This window comes from Mesocricetus auratus, unplaced genomic scaffold (assembly GCF_017639785.1).
Source record: "Mesocricetus auratus isolate SY011 unplaced genomic scaffold, BCM_Maur_2.0 Super-Scaffold_100011, whole genome shotgun sequence".
Lineage (NCBI taxonomy): Eukaryota > Metazoa > Chordata > Mammalia > Rodentia > Cricetidae > Mesocricetus > Mesocricetus auratus.
This window is the reverse complement of record NW_024429195.1, coordinates 73,874,348-73,891,110: the sequence shown is the minus strand read 5'-3', so window position 1 is coordinate 73,891,110 and position 16,763 is coordinate 73,874,348. Positions and strand designations below refer to the sequence as shown.

The 16,763-nt window shown below is 42.2% G+C and overlaps 1 protein-coding gene across 2 annotated transcripts in view; it reads left to right on the top strand.

The window, feature by feature from the left end:
* The window catches only part of LOC121143312 (uncharacterized protein C3orf20 homolog), a 71,309-nt gene that overhangs the window by 33,986 nt on the left and 20,560 nt on the right, over nt 1-16,763 (top strand). For both annotated transcript variants that reach the window (XM_040755021.1, XM_040755022.1), the window contains exons 13-16: nt 4,035-4,194; nt 8,708-8,924; nt 13,126-13,420; nt 15,883-15,999. In XM_040755021.1, the coding sequence (XP_040610955.1) occupies nt 4,035-4,194; nt 8,708-8,924; nt 13,126-13,420; nt 15,883-15,999 (789 nt within the window). The remainder of the gene's footprint in view (nt 1-4,034; nt 4,195-8,707; nt 8,925-13,125; nt 13,421-15,882; nt 16,000-16,763) is intronic.

Sequence of the window (16,763 nt, the reverse complement as noted above, 5' to 3'; positions counted from 1 at the left end):
CAGAACTTTGGGAGGCAGAGGCAGGAGGATCTCTGTGAGTTTGAGGCCAGCCTGGTCAACAGAGCGAGTTTCAAGACAGCCTTCAAAGCTACACAGAAACCCTGTCTCGAAAAGCAAAAAAAAAAAAAAAAAAAAAAAAAAAAAGCATCAGGAAAACCAGGCTCAAGAAATTATCAGACTCACTAGACTGAGGAAAGATTCAATCCCAAGACCCTACAAAGAGAAGGATGTGTAACCATAGGAAGACGTTGTCCTCACTGGCCTGCCCTCTGGCCATCCATGTGTGTGTCAAGGGATCAATAGGCACCAAGCTCCTGACTGCCGTGCGGCCTCAGTTTGGTTCTCACCCCAGTGTGGATGCATCCTGCTTGGATTGTTGTCTGTCTCTCTGCCCATTCATCCATCTGCCCCCAGCCTTGCTTTGTACACCTTGCAGTTCTATACAGTGCTTCTTCAGTGTCATTCAGCCCCGAGGTTCTGCTGAAGCCGGTGGCCCACAGCCTGTTTCCACGGTAGTACCTCTGACAGACGTGCAGTAGGCTTCGCTGTCTTTTCTGCTACTGTGGAGACACCTCCACATCCATATCAACGCCCCTGCCTCTGCCTCTGCCTCTGCCTCTCGGGCGTCTGGAATGCCTCGAACCCAGTGTAGTCTCCATATCCCTTTGTTACCTATTTTGTAACCTACATGTAACATATATATGTGTGTGTATATCATGTGTGTATGCATATATATATTAGTGTAATCTTAGAATTAATATTAGAAGTAAAGATGAGAATAAAAGAATATGTATTTGCCTTAGCGGGAAACCAGGACTTCTTGGCATATTGATGCCATATTTATTATTCTTTAATAAATTCTGATTTTGTGGAAAGACACAAATGTCTTTGTTTCTAACATAGCATATTTATGATATTTATTTAAGATGAGATGTGTGTTTTTACAGACTTAAATATGAAGGTTTTTAAATGATTTTATTCATAATTTCCATGCTGGCAACAACCCAAGTGTCCATTAGTGGATGACTAGATAAAAAGGCATCATCACAGGGCTGGGCGGTGGTGGCACACGCCTTTGATCCCAGCACTCAGGAGGCAGAGGCAGGTGGATCTCTGTGAGTTTGAGGCCAACCTGGTTTACAGAGCAAGTTCCAGGACAGCCAGGACTGTTATATAGAGAAATCTTGTCTTCAAAAACAAACAAACAAAACAGAGCTTCCGAGGCACTAAAACAAATGAATTCATCCAGGCATGGCGGCTTACTCATGTAATCCCAGCACTTGAGAGGCTAAAGCAGGAGGATAGAAAGTGTGAGGATAGGTCAGGATGCACAGAGATAGCCGCTAAGATGAATATTCTAAATGTTCAGGTAAGCAAGAAAAGTCGGACATGAAAGAGTGCACAAGGTGTGACTCCAATCGTATGTGACTCTAGACAAGATCTCAGGGCAGAGTAGGGATGCTCATAAAGAGGAAGAAGAAAACTTGACAAGGTCTATTGAAATACCCTACATGTGGATTAACGGGGGTAGTACTTACACAGGATCAAAATCCATCAAATGGTCACCTTAAAGGAGGTTGTGTATTGAATATAAGATACAACTCAGAAAAGCTGTCATGCCTAAAAAACATTCTAGTAAGAGCACAGATTCAGTGACGAGTCCAGCAAGGAGAGGAGGCTCACATGCTAGCTACATATGTCAGCACCAAAGTGAAGGATGGCATTTTTCTGGATATATGGTGACACCAACGAGAGGCTGGGATATGTCACCAGTCCGCCAGTAATTTCTCTTTGCAGTGGTACAGGTAGGGGAACGGCAGATTTTCCTCTTGGGGTATTTTGTTCTTTCATTCATTCTTACTTAGTTTTGCAGTGCTGGCAACCCAGAGCCTGCACATACTAGGCGAGTGATATAACAGGGAATTAAATTCCCAGGCATCATCCTTTTTAAACCATGCTTATCCTGTTTAATGTGTTAACTATATGGACTCACGGAAACAATTCCTACAGTCTGTGTACCTGTGAGCAGACACATGTTTGGGGATTTTATTTATTACTTTTCTGGGCTTTTAAATTTGTGTCTACTACTCCTTTGAAAAAGAATGAAACTACACTTTCTCTTTTTGCCTCTGCCTTTCCCAAAGTTTATTTCCCACAGATGGTGCTCAGGTTTGTGAACTATCACATATTGTCAACTGCATTCAGTGTCTTTGCTAGAAAATTGTGTGTTTTAGCAAGTTTGAGAGAATTCCATCAACATATGCTATGGAGGATTTGGAGGGAGGGAAGGGAAGGGAGAAATGTAATTACAATCTCAAAAAATGTTAAAAGTCTTCTCAAAGACGGGGAGGGAGGGAGACTTGTGAATTAATTCACTGATGTCATATCAACCAATGCAGTAAAGAGGAGTGAGGAGACGCGAGAAAAAGTTTGAAGCTGCAGGTATGAGGGTCCCCCCCCCCATATCTAAGAGATTTTTGTATCTAAAAAAACCACAAACATTTGGTTGAGGATTTAATTTTTTTTCGAGCTACCATTAATAACCCAGTTTTTGCCAGGGGTTGTGGTGTACGGCTCTAATTCTAGCACATGAGAGGTTGAAACAGAAACATTGTGAGAGACCAGCCTCTAGCAGAGATTCAATCTCAAAACAGTTTTTAAATATGTGTTAAAAATATTCAGGCTGTCAGGCAGTGGTGGTACACACCTCTAAACCCAGTGCTTGGGAGATGGAGGCAGGTGGATCTCTATGAGTTCGATTCTGTCAAAGGACAGCCAAAGCTACACAGAAACCCTATCTCAGAGAAAAATTAAGGCCATTTAAAATATACTTATTCCACTAATAATCTCAATTAAGATAGCCATTGTTTTTATGTTCTCATTGATTGACTCAAATTGATAATTAGACTGTTATACAATTTAATGAACAAAATTTTACATATTTTGAAGTATATAATTTTAAAGGATTTTATTCTCGTTTAAGTACTTCAAATGTATATTTATAACCCTAACAAGCAAAATATTCTCAGTTCTTAACATTTACAGACACAAATAATTAAGGGATTCTTAAATTCTCTTACATATTCCAATTACATTTGAACTTAGTCACTTTATGCAAAACATTTAAATTTAATTATTCCAAGTCAAAAACTCTAGGGGGACATCTAAGCTCTCTCTCTCTCTCTCTGGTTTTTTGAGACAGGGTTTCTCTGTGGCTTTGGAGCCTGTCCTGGAACTAGCTCTTGTAGGCCAGGCTGGCCTTGAACCCACAGAGATCCGCCTGCCTCTGCCTCCCACATGCTAGGATTAAAACTGAGCTACCACTGAAGTTTCTTTACGTTCTTTTTAGAATCATTATAACAAGGAAGTTCAAGTCTATGCCTTTCTATGTCTTTCAGTTTGATTCTTCAAACTGAAGTGTCAATTTTCTTGCCAGATTTCCAAAAAAGAATAAATTCTTCGCACTGCTCTTTTGTCTGCTTCGCCAGTCTCTCCATGGCTCACTGGCCCTTCTCTCCTTTCTGTTCCTTCTACTTTGTGCCCATCCTCATCTGGCTTTGCATAGTGAACAAAAATGAGAAAATAAATGTCTAGTTCTGCGTATCTTACATGTAGATGTATAGTTGCATACAGTTAGTGAATATTTACAACTTTTGCTGCTGCTAAGTAGGAGTTAGTGCATTTCAACCTTTCTACTTAGAACTCGTGTTGTAACATGGCATCTGCTGGGTTGTGACTGCTGGCCTGTCGAGGTTTCCCACTGATTACGAGCTCCTGGAGGATAGGAGAGGAAATGGCCTTTCCTCTCCTAACTTATTATGATAACATAACCTTTGTAAGTATGTATTTCAGTGGCATTAAGTATAGTCACAAAAGAATATGGCTATTGTGTGTGGCACATTGCCCGGTTATAAATGGCACTTAATAAACACTTGTTGAATAGTCTGATTAATGAGTAAATGGTGCATGAGGATGAAGGATTGACGTTCGATAGCCACGGATATCGATGTATCAATTCATCTTCTCATTTAAAGGCTTCAAGTTTAGCAGACCCAGTGGACACAGACCCTGATGATCCAGGAACGGACATCAGCCTTATGCACGACCTTGTGACATCCATCAAACTAAGCAGAATACAGAAGAAGATTAAGCACATCCTCCTTCACTGGCTGAATTACTACAGATCCACATTGGGTAAGCCCTGGAATCCATTGCTCCACAATCCATTGCTCCATAACCTGTGCTCTACACGACCAACTTCACTGTTCTGATTTCTACAAAAACCAACATTTAAACACCTGCCCCCCTCCGAGGCTCCAAGGTTGCAGGCTTGTAACCGTGAAGCCCTATCATCCAGCTTCTTCTCATGGACTCTGGTGCTGGGTTGCAGCAGGAGAACATAATGTGACTTTTGATTTTGTTTACTTTTTTGGAGAAGAAAATCTACTTGGTCACTGCCGTGTTTTTATAGGGAGAGGAGCATATATATCTATCTGTATCTGTATCTATATCTATATCTATATCTATATATCTATATGGTTGTGAGCCTAGCCTTTAATGGCTGAGCCATTTTTCCAGCCCTCATATTTATTGTTTTGATCAGAAACTCCTCTCACACCTTCAAGCCTAATCCTTAGTCTCCATACTAAAACTTCAGTCTCTGTCTATATCATTCGATCACTTGTGTTAAGAAGGGAGTCTGGTGCATACGTTGCCCATCGAATGTGCATCAACTCATGGCTGGTGTCTATTACAGAGCCTATCACAATCTTAGTTCTTGGCTGGGGATGAAACATAGCTTCTCGTTATTCTTGGAAGGTGGGTTCTGAAGTCTCCACAAATACCAAGTTAGTGTGTTGGTTAGTTTTCTTATTTCTGTGACCATATACCTAACAAATAACAACTTATAGGAACAATTTACCTTGACTCATGATACAAGAAGTTAGAGTCTCTAATGATGGAGAAGGCATGGGAGAGATCACCATGGCAAGACTCCATGACTGGAACGCCTTACATTTCAATGGATAAGGAAATAGACAGTGGGGGTGTTAGCACTTAGCTGGTTTCCTCTGTTTTCCTTTTTATGAAATCACCTACATTTAGGCTAGGTCTTCCCTCTTCAGCTAACCCTCTCTGGAAATGTCCTCAAAGGCATCCAGGTAAATTCTTAGCCCTTTGGCCAAGATCAAGTGTAAAGAATGCCCAGAGCTGTGTTTTTGGCTGATTCCAAATCTAGTCAAGTTAACAGTGAAGAATAATCATCCAGTGACAGTCCATCCTTTGTCAACTTAACATCTAAATACATTTCAGCCCTGGTCCTCAAAGATCACAGTAATTTCATAAAAAAGTGTACTTAGTTTATCTTTAAGAGCCCCAAAGTCTTAACAATTTCAACATTGTTCCAAAAGTCAAAGTTTCTTCTGAGGTCCAAGATGATCTCTTAACTGAGTCCTTAAAGAATTAAAAAACAGTTGCACACATCCATAAACAGTGACATATAGCAAACATTTCCAATTCCAAAGGAAAGAACGGGAGTGTGGCATAGACTAAAGCATTATAAAAACCCAACTGGGCAAACACCAAATCTTGCAGCTCCATATACAGCATGTGAGGCTCTCTGCTGTGTCATCTGGGCTCCAACGGACTTGAGTGACTCCATCCCTTCAATTCTGCTACCTCTCAGTGTAGATCTGCTCAGTGCCATTAGCTTTTCTTGGTAGACGTCTGATGGTTCAGGCACCTCCAACACACTAAGGCAGCCACTGAAACTTAGACTTTCATATCTTCACGCCAATCTTTGAGGGCAATTTAGCCCCACCACATATTGGCTGGCCTCCATGGCTTTTTGGGACCTTAGTGCAAAGTTCAACATGCCTATAAAATCAGTACCATATAGAGGATTCCACCAAGTTCCTCTGCTAACCCGAGACATTTTCTGATCCTTTTTTTTTTTTAACCACAGCTGTAGTGGCATCTGTGCACCTGTATGGATGAATCTGGGCAAACGCTTCTCTACATGATTGTTTGTTAATGGGACATCCCTTCAGTTTCACTCTCTTCAAAGGGATTTTATGAGCTGGAATAGTTGATGAGTGAGGTCAAGGCAACTTTCCTTTTGTTTTGGTGCAAAGTCCAAAATTTCTCTTTAGTAACAACTTATTTGTCTTAAAATTATAGCTGCCTCTTTTTTGTTGTTGTTTTGGTCTTCGAGACAGGGTTTCTTTGTGTAGTTTTGGAACCCATCCTGGTCTCGAACTCATGGAAATCCACCTGCCTTGGCCTCTCCAGTGCTGGGATTACAGGTGTGTGCCACCACTGCCCGACTTCAAGTCCCACTTATAAAAGTTATTTTAGTTTCAGAAAATTTACGAACACCTTGCTGCATATTTTAAATTACTTTTAATGCCTAATGCAATGTGAATATTGTTATACCACCTTGTTTAAGGAATGGTGATGGGTGGAGGGGATACCTGTACATATTCAGTACAGATGTCATTTAAAAATACATTTAAGCTGGGCGTTGGTAGTGCATGTCTTTAACCCCAGCACTTGGGAGGCAGAAGCAGGCGGATCTCTGTGAGTTCGAGGCCAGCCTGGTCTACAGAGGGAGTTCCAGGACAGCCTCCAAAAAAAAAAAAATACAGAAAACTCTGTCTCAAAAAACAAAACAAAAAAATAAATAAAAAATAATAATAATTGGAGGAATCATGATGGATTGAATCATTTTGTATTCGGCTTTCCTTTGCTGTAATGAATGCCTGAGAAAAGCCATTTAAAGAAGAGAGATACTGTGTAATCGGGTTTTAGGAGTTTCCGCTAATATGTGGATGGCCCCATTGCTACGGGCCTAAGGTGATGAGGCGGAACACCTCAGCTGTGGGAGCGGGAAGGGAAGACGCAGATCAGAGCTGGGGGAGGGGAGAGGGATGAGGGAATGGCCTGAAGAGAAGATACGCCTTTCAAAATGACTTCTCCAGTGACTTCTAGTAAGGACCTACCTCTTAGACCTCACTGCCTCTCAGGAATACCATCAAATTATGAATCCAGCAATGGATTAATATGTTGAGTAAGTAGTTCAGTGCCTTTATCATCCAAATCGCTCCCCAAACCCCATCTCTGATTACTGCACTTAGGATCAAGTCTTCAACAAATGAACTTTTTTCCCTTTTTTTTTTTTTCCGAGACAGGGTTTCTCTGTGGCTTTGGAGGCTGTCCTGGAACTAGCGCTTGTAGACCAGGCTGGTCTCAAACTCACAGAGATCCACCTGCGTCTGCCTCCCAAGTGCTGGGATTAAAGGTGTGTGCCACCAATGGCTGGCTTCCTGTTTTTTCAAGATAGGATTTCTCTGTGTAGCCCTGTCTGCCTGTCTGTCCTGGAACTTGCTCTGTAGATTAGGCTGGCCTTGAACTCAGAAATACACCTGACTCTGCCTCCAGAGTGGAGGCATGCACCATCACCACCCAGTCAGTACAAATGAACCTTTTGAAGGAAATATTTCATATCTATAAAACCTTCAGTTCAAATCTCATGGATATCGCTGGGCGATGGTGGCGCACACCTTTAATCCCAGCACTTGGGAGGCTGAGTTTTAGGTCATCCTGGTCTACAAAGATACACAGAGAAACCCTGTTTTGAAAAACAAACAAACAAACAGAAACAAAACAAAAACCAAATCCCATGGCTATCAAAGGTCACATTATGAGGGTACTATTTGAATAGGATGATATATTTTAAAATACTTGGCTCATTCCCTGGCACAAGGTAAACACTAACTCCTATGTGTTGGATGTGTTGATTGTTGTGCCCAAGTTGCAAAGATCCCCAGGGACCACCAGGAAGACAGACCCACCAAAATGCAAAAGCAAGGTTTTAATTGTTCATCCAATCATGACAGGGACCCCATTTAGCAAGCTGATGCAGCAGCCTCCAGAGGGAGTGAAGTTCCCTGTCTATTGTTATGTTTTAAAGACAAAAGTTACAGGATTATATCAGTAGGTATGGGTTGGTTGCTGATTGGTTGGCATTTGGAAACAATTAGAAGAATTTTTCAAAGTCATATTTTTGCATGAAATACCTGTGTACTAATTATTTTCATTGGTCAGTGGTGAGAGGGAACATTCTGGGGTTTCTATGGCATTGTCTTGTTACTTACAGGTGGCCTGTTTTTCATAGATACCAATAGTTTTCAGAACTATATCCTGAGACTGCAGGGGAGGTTTTGGTCTCTCCTGGAGTTTCTTTTGTGACCAAACAGTTCCCAGGAAAGCTGGGGCTAGGGGGCAGCAGTCTGGAGTTTCTTTGTGTTCAGTTTTGGCCCTAGGCTCTGGGAGGCCAGAGGATCTGGAGTTTCCTTGTGTCAGAGGCCTACGTGTCTCTTCTGTAGCCTGTCATGGCTGCTAAAGCAGGGGCTGAGTGAGGGTCTGGTCCCTTTATTTCTAAATTATTAGAAGTGAAGCCTTTGAGTTTGGTTTACCCCTTTGATTGATGACCTAGGTGTCTTCCTTGTTTATAATGCCCATGTTATGTTTCCTCAGAGAACATAACCATGGTAGGGGTGGTGCGGGTGTCAGTGGAGAGGAGAATTTATATGCATGTGATGGAGAAATATTCCAGCTATTGCACACACTATAATCTATCTAGCTCAGCCTACAAGTGTCTTTGTCTTACTGAAGATGTTTAGTGGAACATGTTCTGTTTCCATCCCAGGACTGGAATCGCTACATGTTTGCAGACTGCCCATGTTTGCAAAAAAAGTCATCAGAAAACCAGAGGTGAAGTTTACAATACCTGCTCTGAGTCGAAATGCAGAGGAAGCACATTGGCACAAGGAGTATCTCCGACACAGAAATACCTTCCTGACGATGAGGGAGTTCTTCAAGCCTTCACCTTACCACAGGACCTCATCCATCAGCCAGTGTTCCCGGTAACCAGCCTCCCTTATTGCAGCCATCTGAAATGTGGCTCATGATTGAGGATACATTAGATCAGAGGCTCTCATCCTTCCTAATGTTCCCTGTGTTGTGTTTGTTGCTACTTCATAACTCTAATTTTGCTACTGTATGAAGTATAGTGTAAATATCCGATAATGACCCCCAGAGGGATGGAGACCCACAGGCTCAGAATGGTTGCATTAGGTGACCCTTTCAGCTCTGTCATATTGGCTCAGTAGGGTCTTCTAAGTGGTGTAACATACGTGTGCTGGCTGGGTTAGAGATTGCCGCCTCCAGGCTACTGTAACTGCTTTTCTCACAGATGTGAAAATAAACTGATAGTTGTTTTAGAATAGAAAACGTTTCTTCTCACATGCAGTTTTAGGAGCTACCACTCCATCACAGCAGGAGCGTGGGTCAGCCTTTGGTGGGGGATTTTCCACATCTTGGTGCACCAGGAAGCAAAGAAAATGGGATTGCCGGGCGTTGGTGGCACACATCTTTAATGCCAGCACTCGGGAGGCAGAGGCAGGAGGATCTCTGTGAGTTCCAGACCAGCCTGGTCTACAAGAGCTAGTTCCAGGACAGGCTCCAAAGCCACAGAGAAACCCTGTCTCAAAAACACCCCCACAAAAAATGGAATCAGAAGCAGGACCAGCCTATAACCCTCGATGCCCTGCTTCTAACATCCCATCTCTGCTAGCCAGGTCCCACATCCTTCAAACATGCCACCAGCTGCAGACCCAGTGCAGTAAAAACAGGATGCACATTTAAAGGTCAACTTGGTTTTGTGACTTGGTAGTGTAAAGGGAAGCCTTCCCGCCAGCGTGGTTCCAGAGCCGCATCAATCCCAAATGGCACATAGGAGGCTATATTAATTATGAAGCTGTTGGCCTTGCTTGTTTCTTACTGGCTAGCTCTAACATAAGTATTTATCCCATAATTGTTAATCTAAGTATTTCTCTTACCGGAGAACTTTCTGGGCTTCTTACCCCATGGCGTTACATCTTGACTTCTGTGTTTCTCCTTCCCAATGTCCTCCTGGACTCCTAGTTCCACATATCTTGGTTCTCTATTGACCAACAGTGCTTTATGGACATATACACAGGACTTCCCCAACAGGTAGCATAGGTATCAGTGAGACCTTGAAAACAATGATACTTAGTGGGGCCTTCATTTATGTTTAAAAAATAAATGTAGCCAAGGCTGTAGATCCACACTTAAACTTTAAATCTTGAAGTGAAAGGGCATGAAGGCTTCACTCACCCATGAATTAAAATTAGCTATGCTACAGAAAGCCCATCTTCAGTGAGGTCACTGCTCCTTATGGTTTTCTGGCTGTGGCTCAATTTCCTGCTAAATCCTGTATGTGATGAACAGGCTGACAGTTGAGAGAGAAGCAATAGGGCAGTATGCTAATAGCAGAGCTGTACTAGCAAGGAAATCTTCAAGATCCTGGTACCTGAGCAATAATAGTACCTACTTCATGAGGTTGTGTAAGAATTAAATAAGAAGCACATGTCAAGTATTAATGATGTGTCTACCACCTTTAAGACCTTTAAGAGACAGAGACAGAGAGACAGATAGCTCTCCCTATCCCTGTTTTTCTTTTCTTTAGTTGCCACTAGGATTCATATTCAGTACTATGTATGGTAATAGTAACTTGGAGGGTCTGGGAAGTTGGCTCATTCAGCAAAGTGGCTTCCTCAAAAGCTTGAGAACTTAAGTTTGGATTCCCAACATCCATGTCAACACCAGGCACATGGGTTTAGGCAGGAGCTGGAGCTCACAGGCTAGCCAGCCTAGCAGAATTCATGAGCTCCAAATTCAATGAGAGATGCTGTCTCAAAAAAAAGGTAGACTTTAGTCCCAACACTTCGGAGGCAGAGGCAGGCAGACCTCAATGAATTTGCAGTTATCCTGATCTATATAGTGAATTCCAGAATATTTAGGACTATATTGAGAGTTCCTGTCTCAATCCCCCACCCCCAGCCCTAAAAGGCAGAGAGCAACTGAGGAAAAGCTCTATGGTTCTTCGTATAAGAACATTAACCTTGTCAGGTAGGGTTTGCCCCTTATGGTATCATTTAACCTTAAGTCACTTCCCAAAAAGAACCTGTCTTTAGTGCAGGTGCATTGAGGGTTGGGACTTCAACAAATAAACTTATTGCTGTTGTTTCGAGGCATAGTCTTATTAGCCCAGGCTGGCCTCATGTAACCCAGGCTGGCCTCAAGTCCATTGTCCTGCTTCTACCACCTGAGTGCTAGGGTTCACAGGTATGTGCCACCATGTTTTAGGGAGCTACAAATATTAGGTCCACAATAGTTGGTTTCAGAACAAAGAAATTGAAGCCAATGGTGAATACTTTAATGATAATGAAGTGTGCTGTTCTCACTACTAGGAATTATAATTGTTAGAAATGGAAATACTGAATTTTAAACAGATTTTAGTATCTCATAACAAGTAATCCAAGTTGTTTTTTATAAGGCTTCTTTACTTCCCTGGAAGTGTGGTGAAAACATGAACTTTCTCTCACAAACAGATATGAATACCAAGATACAAAACAGTCAGAGACTTAAGTCACATTTCAAGTGATAGACTTTACTTCCCTGGAAGTGTGGTGAAAACATGAACTTTCTCTCACAAACAGATATGAATACCAAGATACAAAACAGTCAGAGACTTAAGTCACATTTCAAGTGATAGATGACAGACTGGAATTCACCTTTCTGATTTCCATTCTATTAAGTTACATGCCTTATATTGTCTTAGTATTCTATTGCTATAGAGACACCATGACCAAGGTAGCTTACAGAAGAAAGTATTTAATTGGGGGCTTGCTCACAGTTTGAGGTTAGCCCATGATATCATGGCAGGAAACAGACAGGCGTGGTGCTGGGGCAGTGACTGGGAGCTTTACACCCTTATCCCCAGAGAGCAGGAGGGGGAGTGAACTTTTGAAACCTCAAAGCCCACCCCCATTGACACATCTTCCCCTAAAAGGTCACATCTACTCCAATAAGACCATGCTTCCTAATTCATCTAATTCTTCTAAAATAGATCCACTCCCTGGTGATTATTCAAATTCAAATATGTGAGCCTCTGGGGTCACTCTCATTCAAATCCCCACAGTTTATTAATAGACAAAATAACTAACTCACAAGTATGCTATAGGAATGGTATCCTCAGGAGTGACTGAGATGGCCAAACTAGGGTGAGAAACAGACTTGGAAGCTCAGGTTCCAACTCCATTATTTATATTTGTGGAGTTTGGGTCAGATTATTGACATTTTAAAACCTCATTATTCTCATGTAAGGGTCTGCCCTCTGCTTCTAACTTATAGGAATAACAGCAAGTGTCTTGCAGACCAGCCTTGAATGCATTCTTACTGCACATGTTAAACTGCAGCCAACGCTACAGTGTTACCCTACTGGTCACTAAGTTTAAAATTTGACCTACAGAGATGAAAAAGCTTACATTTGTTTGTTCAACATGCTGTTGCTGGTGGTTTTCTTTCCTGCCAGCCTAGTCCTGCAGCCACTTCAGCCCCAAATAAGCACACAGACGCTATATTAATTATAAAATGTTAGCCGATGACTAGGGCTTCTTATTGGCTAGCTCTGTCTTAATTTTTAAAAGATTTTATTTATTTTTATGTACATTGGTACTTTGTCCACATGTATGTCAGTGTGAAGGTACTAAATTCACTGGAATTGAAGTTACAGACAGTTGTGAGCTGCCGTGTGGGTGCTAGGAATTGAACTCGGCTCCTCTGGAAGAGCAGCCAAGTGCTCTTAACCTCTGAGCCACCTCTCCAGCTCCGTACTGTCTTAATTTTAACTCATTTATATCAATCTGTGTATTTCCAGGAGGCTGTGGCTTGCCCAGTAATGCCCTGACATGTTGTTACTCTTTCAGCAGCATGGCGACTCCGTGGCTAATCTCTGCTTACCTTTCCCAGGATGCTCCTTGTCTCCTAGTCCCACTATCTTCCTGTCGCATTGGCTGAACAGTGTTTTATTCATTAACCAATAAGAGAAACATATACAGGAGGACAACCCCCATCAACATGCTGACAATTGCTGTCCAAAATTAGACTTGATGCCTTGCCAACACACCCCCACCTGAGACTTGGGGTCCATGTTGTGCCCTTTCAGCAATTTAACCTGACCCCTAACCATTCTGTTTGCAGGCTTCCTCTTCTCGAGAAAAGGAAGGATTTGTGTCTTTCTTCCCAGCTGGCTTGTCCTGTAGTTCTGAGGAAGACCATGTGTGGGGAGAAAGGGGACATGTGCAGATGTAGCAACCAAGTTATCCCCGAAGTGACAGACCTAGAGTATGACAACCTCATAAGCAACCAGCTGTCCCATATGGATCAGATCATTGTAGTCTGTGTGTTCTCAGCTAAGGAAGAGGACAAGACTATTGAAGAAGTGACTGACCTGTACCAGGAGATAAGCAAATTCAGAAACATGCCTTGCATTCAGGTGAGCGTCACATGGACAAAGTGTGGGAATATTAACACACTCCCTTAGACACACAAAGTGTAGGGAATGTTTGCTTGTGTGTTTCATTTTAACACACCCCCTTAGACACACAAAGGGTCTCAGAATGACCTTTGGCTCCCCCCCTTTGTGCCTTGGCATTTCTAATACATCTGTAGAATAAAATCACAAGTTTTCATGGCATTTCTCTGGTTTGGATATGCTTTTTCTCCCAACGAAAGTACCAGAAACCTGAAGAGAAAGGGCCTAGTGGGAGATGATTACATCCTAGGGGCACAGCCCCTAGAAAAGATGAGTACTTTTCTTCTGGAGTTTCCTAGGGCTCATGCAACCACATTAGTACTTGTGGAAATAAGTCATAAAATTAGACTACCCCATGCATTTGGTTCCTTCTGCATGCAGACAGACATTTTCCCCTATATTTATCCATCATGTAAAGCAGCCAGGGAGAAAACCTTCCTCAGAGAGCTTCTAGAATCAAGAGCCCAATAAACAACTTAAAAAATAGACACACTTAACCTAGTGTCATGTATTTTGTTATGGCAGTACAAAATGGGTTAAAACGGGTATATAGTATTATGGATTTTGGAGTATGTACAATGCCTGTACATTACCACTCAGATGAAGATATAGAATATTTCCAGGTCTGAAAAAATGCTTCTCTTTGCCTTCTCTTCCCAGTAAATAATCTGTTAAACTAGTCAAGCGCAGGTAATCATATTCTTATTTTTTGTATGCATAAATTAGTTTTATCTTTTAAAAACCACTCCTTCTGCCAGAGGATAGGAACAGTAAAAACTCTCCATCTGCCAATATCCTCCCATTCTGTGTCTGTGGCAGACATCACTAATCCATCTATCTATCTGCCAATATCCTCCCATTCTGTGTCTGTTTCAGACATCACTAATCCGTATATCCATCTGCCAATATCCTCCCATTCTGTGTCTGTGACAGACATCACTAATCCGTATATCCATCTGCCAATATCCTCCCATTCTGTGTCTGTGGCAGACATCATTAATCCGTATATCCATCTGCCAATATCCTCCCATTCTGTGTCTGTGGCAGACATCACTAATCCATATATCCATCTGCCAATATCCTCCCTTTCTGTCTGTGACAGACATCATTAATCCATCCTTCTCAACTGAGCTCAGACTGGATGATGATCTCTTTTCTACTCCAAGCAATTTCTACCAGTTGATCCCAGTAGCTGTGTGCAAAACCTCACTAATTCTTACTGGCTTTATCAATATAACTTTCTCCTCCACCAAATGTCCCTTCTTTTCCATTCTACTGCTTCTGCTCATTTGAGGCCTTTGTCATCTATGACTTGTTTTATTGCTTCTGGTCTTGGTCCCTCTGATATTTCCTACTTATTACAGGGTGTTCTTTAAATGCGCAGACATACCCATGCTGTTCTCCTTATCCTCTAAGGCAGTGGTTCTCAACCTTCCTAAAGCTGCAACCCTTTAATACAGTTCCCTGTGTTGCATTGACCCCACCACCACCACAAAATTAGCTCATTGCTACTTCATAACTGTAAATTTGCTACTGTTACGAAGTGTAATGCACATATCCGATATGAAGGATATCAGATATGTGACCTTCAGGTTGAGAACTGCTTCCTAAGGCCTTCCCTTTGGATGTAGTTCAAGTTTCTACTGCTTGGCTCCCCACGCTAACCCCAGAACTATTCTTAGGGGATGACTCCCAGCACACACTGCCTGCTCTTCAGCAGGGTGAACTTGCAAAATCCAAAGTCCTGGACCCTGTCAAAGCTCTCACTTCTGGCAAGTTGTCTTCGGGGCGCTGCCCTCTGCATTCTCTGAACAGTTTCTGGGGTGTCATTATTTGCTACAGGTCCAGTAGTCTTGTCTGAAACCCAGTAGGAAAAAAATCTTCCCTCTGAAAGAGAAACTAGAAAGCTTTACTTCCCATGAGGACTTTGTTTCTTTTTCCCGGTAGGAGAATGGTTGGCAGCTGCCTGGGCTTCTCCTTTCCCTTTGCTTGCACAAGCAGGGTGAAGCTCATGACTGCATGATAACAAACAGGTAAAAACATACAGACCACCAGGCATGGCGGTGCATGCCTTCAATCCACAGCCAGTGTCCATGTAGTTCTACTGGAGTAGGGCAGGCAGAGTCTAGAATTTTGGGTTTGAGGACATGAATGTTGTTGAATGGGGCAAAAGCTCTTTTGGTTATGCTTTAGTATGATGGAAGAGTATAGGTCTTTAATCCCAGAACTCAGGGGGCAGGTAGATCTATGTGAGTTCAAGGCCACCTTGTCTACACAATGAGTTTGAGGCTAGTAGGGGTGACATAATAAGAGCCTGTCTCAAGAACAAGCAAAACAAAACAAAAAACCTACAAAGCAAAAAAGCCAAACAGGACAAACAACACTAAAACCCCAACTCAACCTCTCTTCTCCTGTTCCTGTAGAGTCAATTGGATTCCTTTCGGTTGCTCAAATACGATGTCACATCTGCATCTAAGTTTACGGAAGCTGATTGCCCACTCCTAGTTCGAAGACACAACCTCACCCCGGGAATTTTTTTGGTATGTGTGTGAGACCTATGACTCTGAGACACCTGTTGACTATATTGATTGACCAACTCAAAGATCATTCAGGATGAACAGAAGGCTAAAGAGAAAGCAGAAATAGTTTCGCTCGAGTCCTTGTAATAACGCTAAGCATAGGTCTTCTTGAGTGCTACTCAGAAGTTAGAAATTAGATCCTCTTAAAACTGAGGTGCCAAATCATCCCCCTTATGAATTGACATGGAGATGACTGAAGTGACTAAAGTCAATTCTGGCCTTTAAGATGCTTCTTGTGTAAGGACCCTGGAGAGATGACTCAGAAGCTAAGAGCACTGGCTACTCTTCCAGAGGTCCTGAGTTCAATTCCCAGCACCTACATGGTGGGTCACAACCATCTGTAGTGAGATCTGGTACCCTCTTCTGGTGAGTAGGCAGAACACTATGTATGTATGTATATGTATATATATATATATATATATGATAAATAAATCCTTCTTTAAAAGTTTATGTAATAAGCTAGCCAAGGAAATAAGGATATAAACATTCATATAAGGATGTATAAAATCGAGTAGAATAACTGCATGAGTGAGACAGCCTTGTGAGGTAAAGATGAACTTTGAAAGCAGACTTGAGCCAGGCATTGGTGGCACACGCCTTTAATATCAGCACTCGGGAGGGAGGCAGAGGCAGGTGGATCTCTGTGAGTTCAAGATCTACAAGAGCTAGTTCCAGGACAGGCTCCAAAGCTACACAGAGAAACCCTGTCTCGAAATATCGATGAA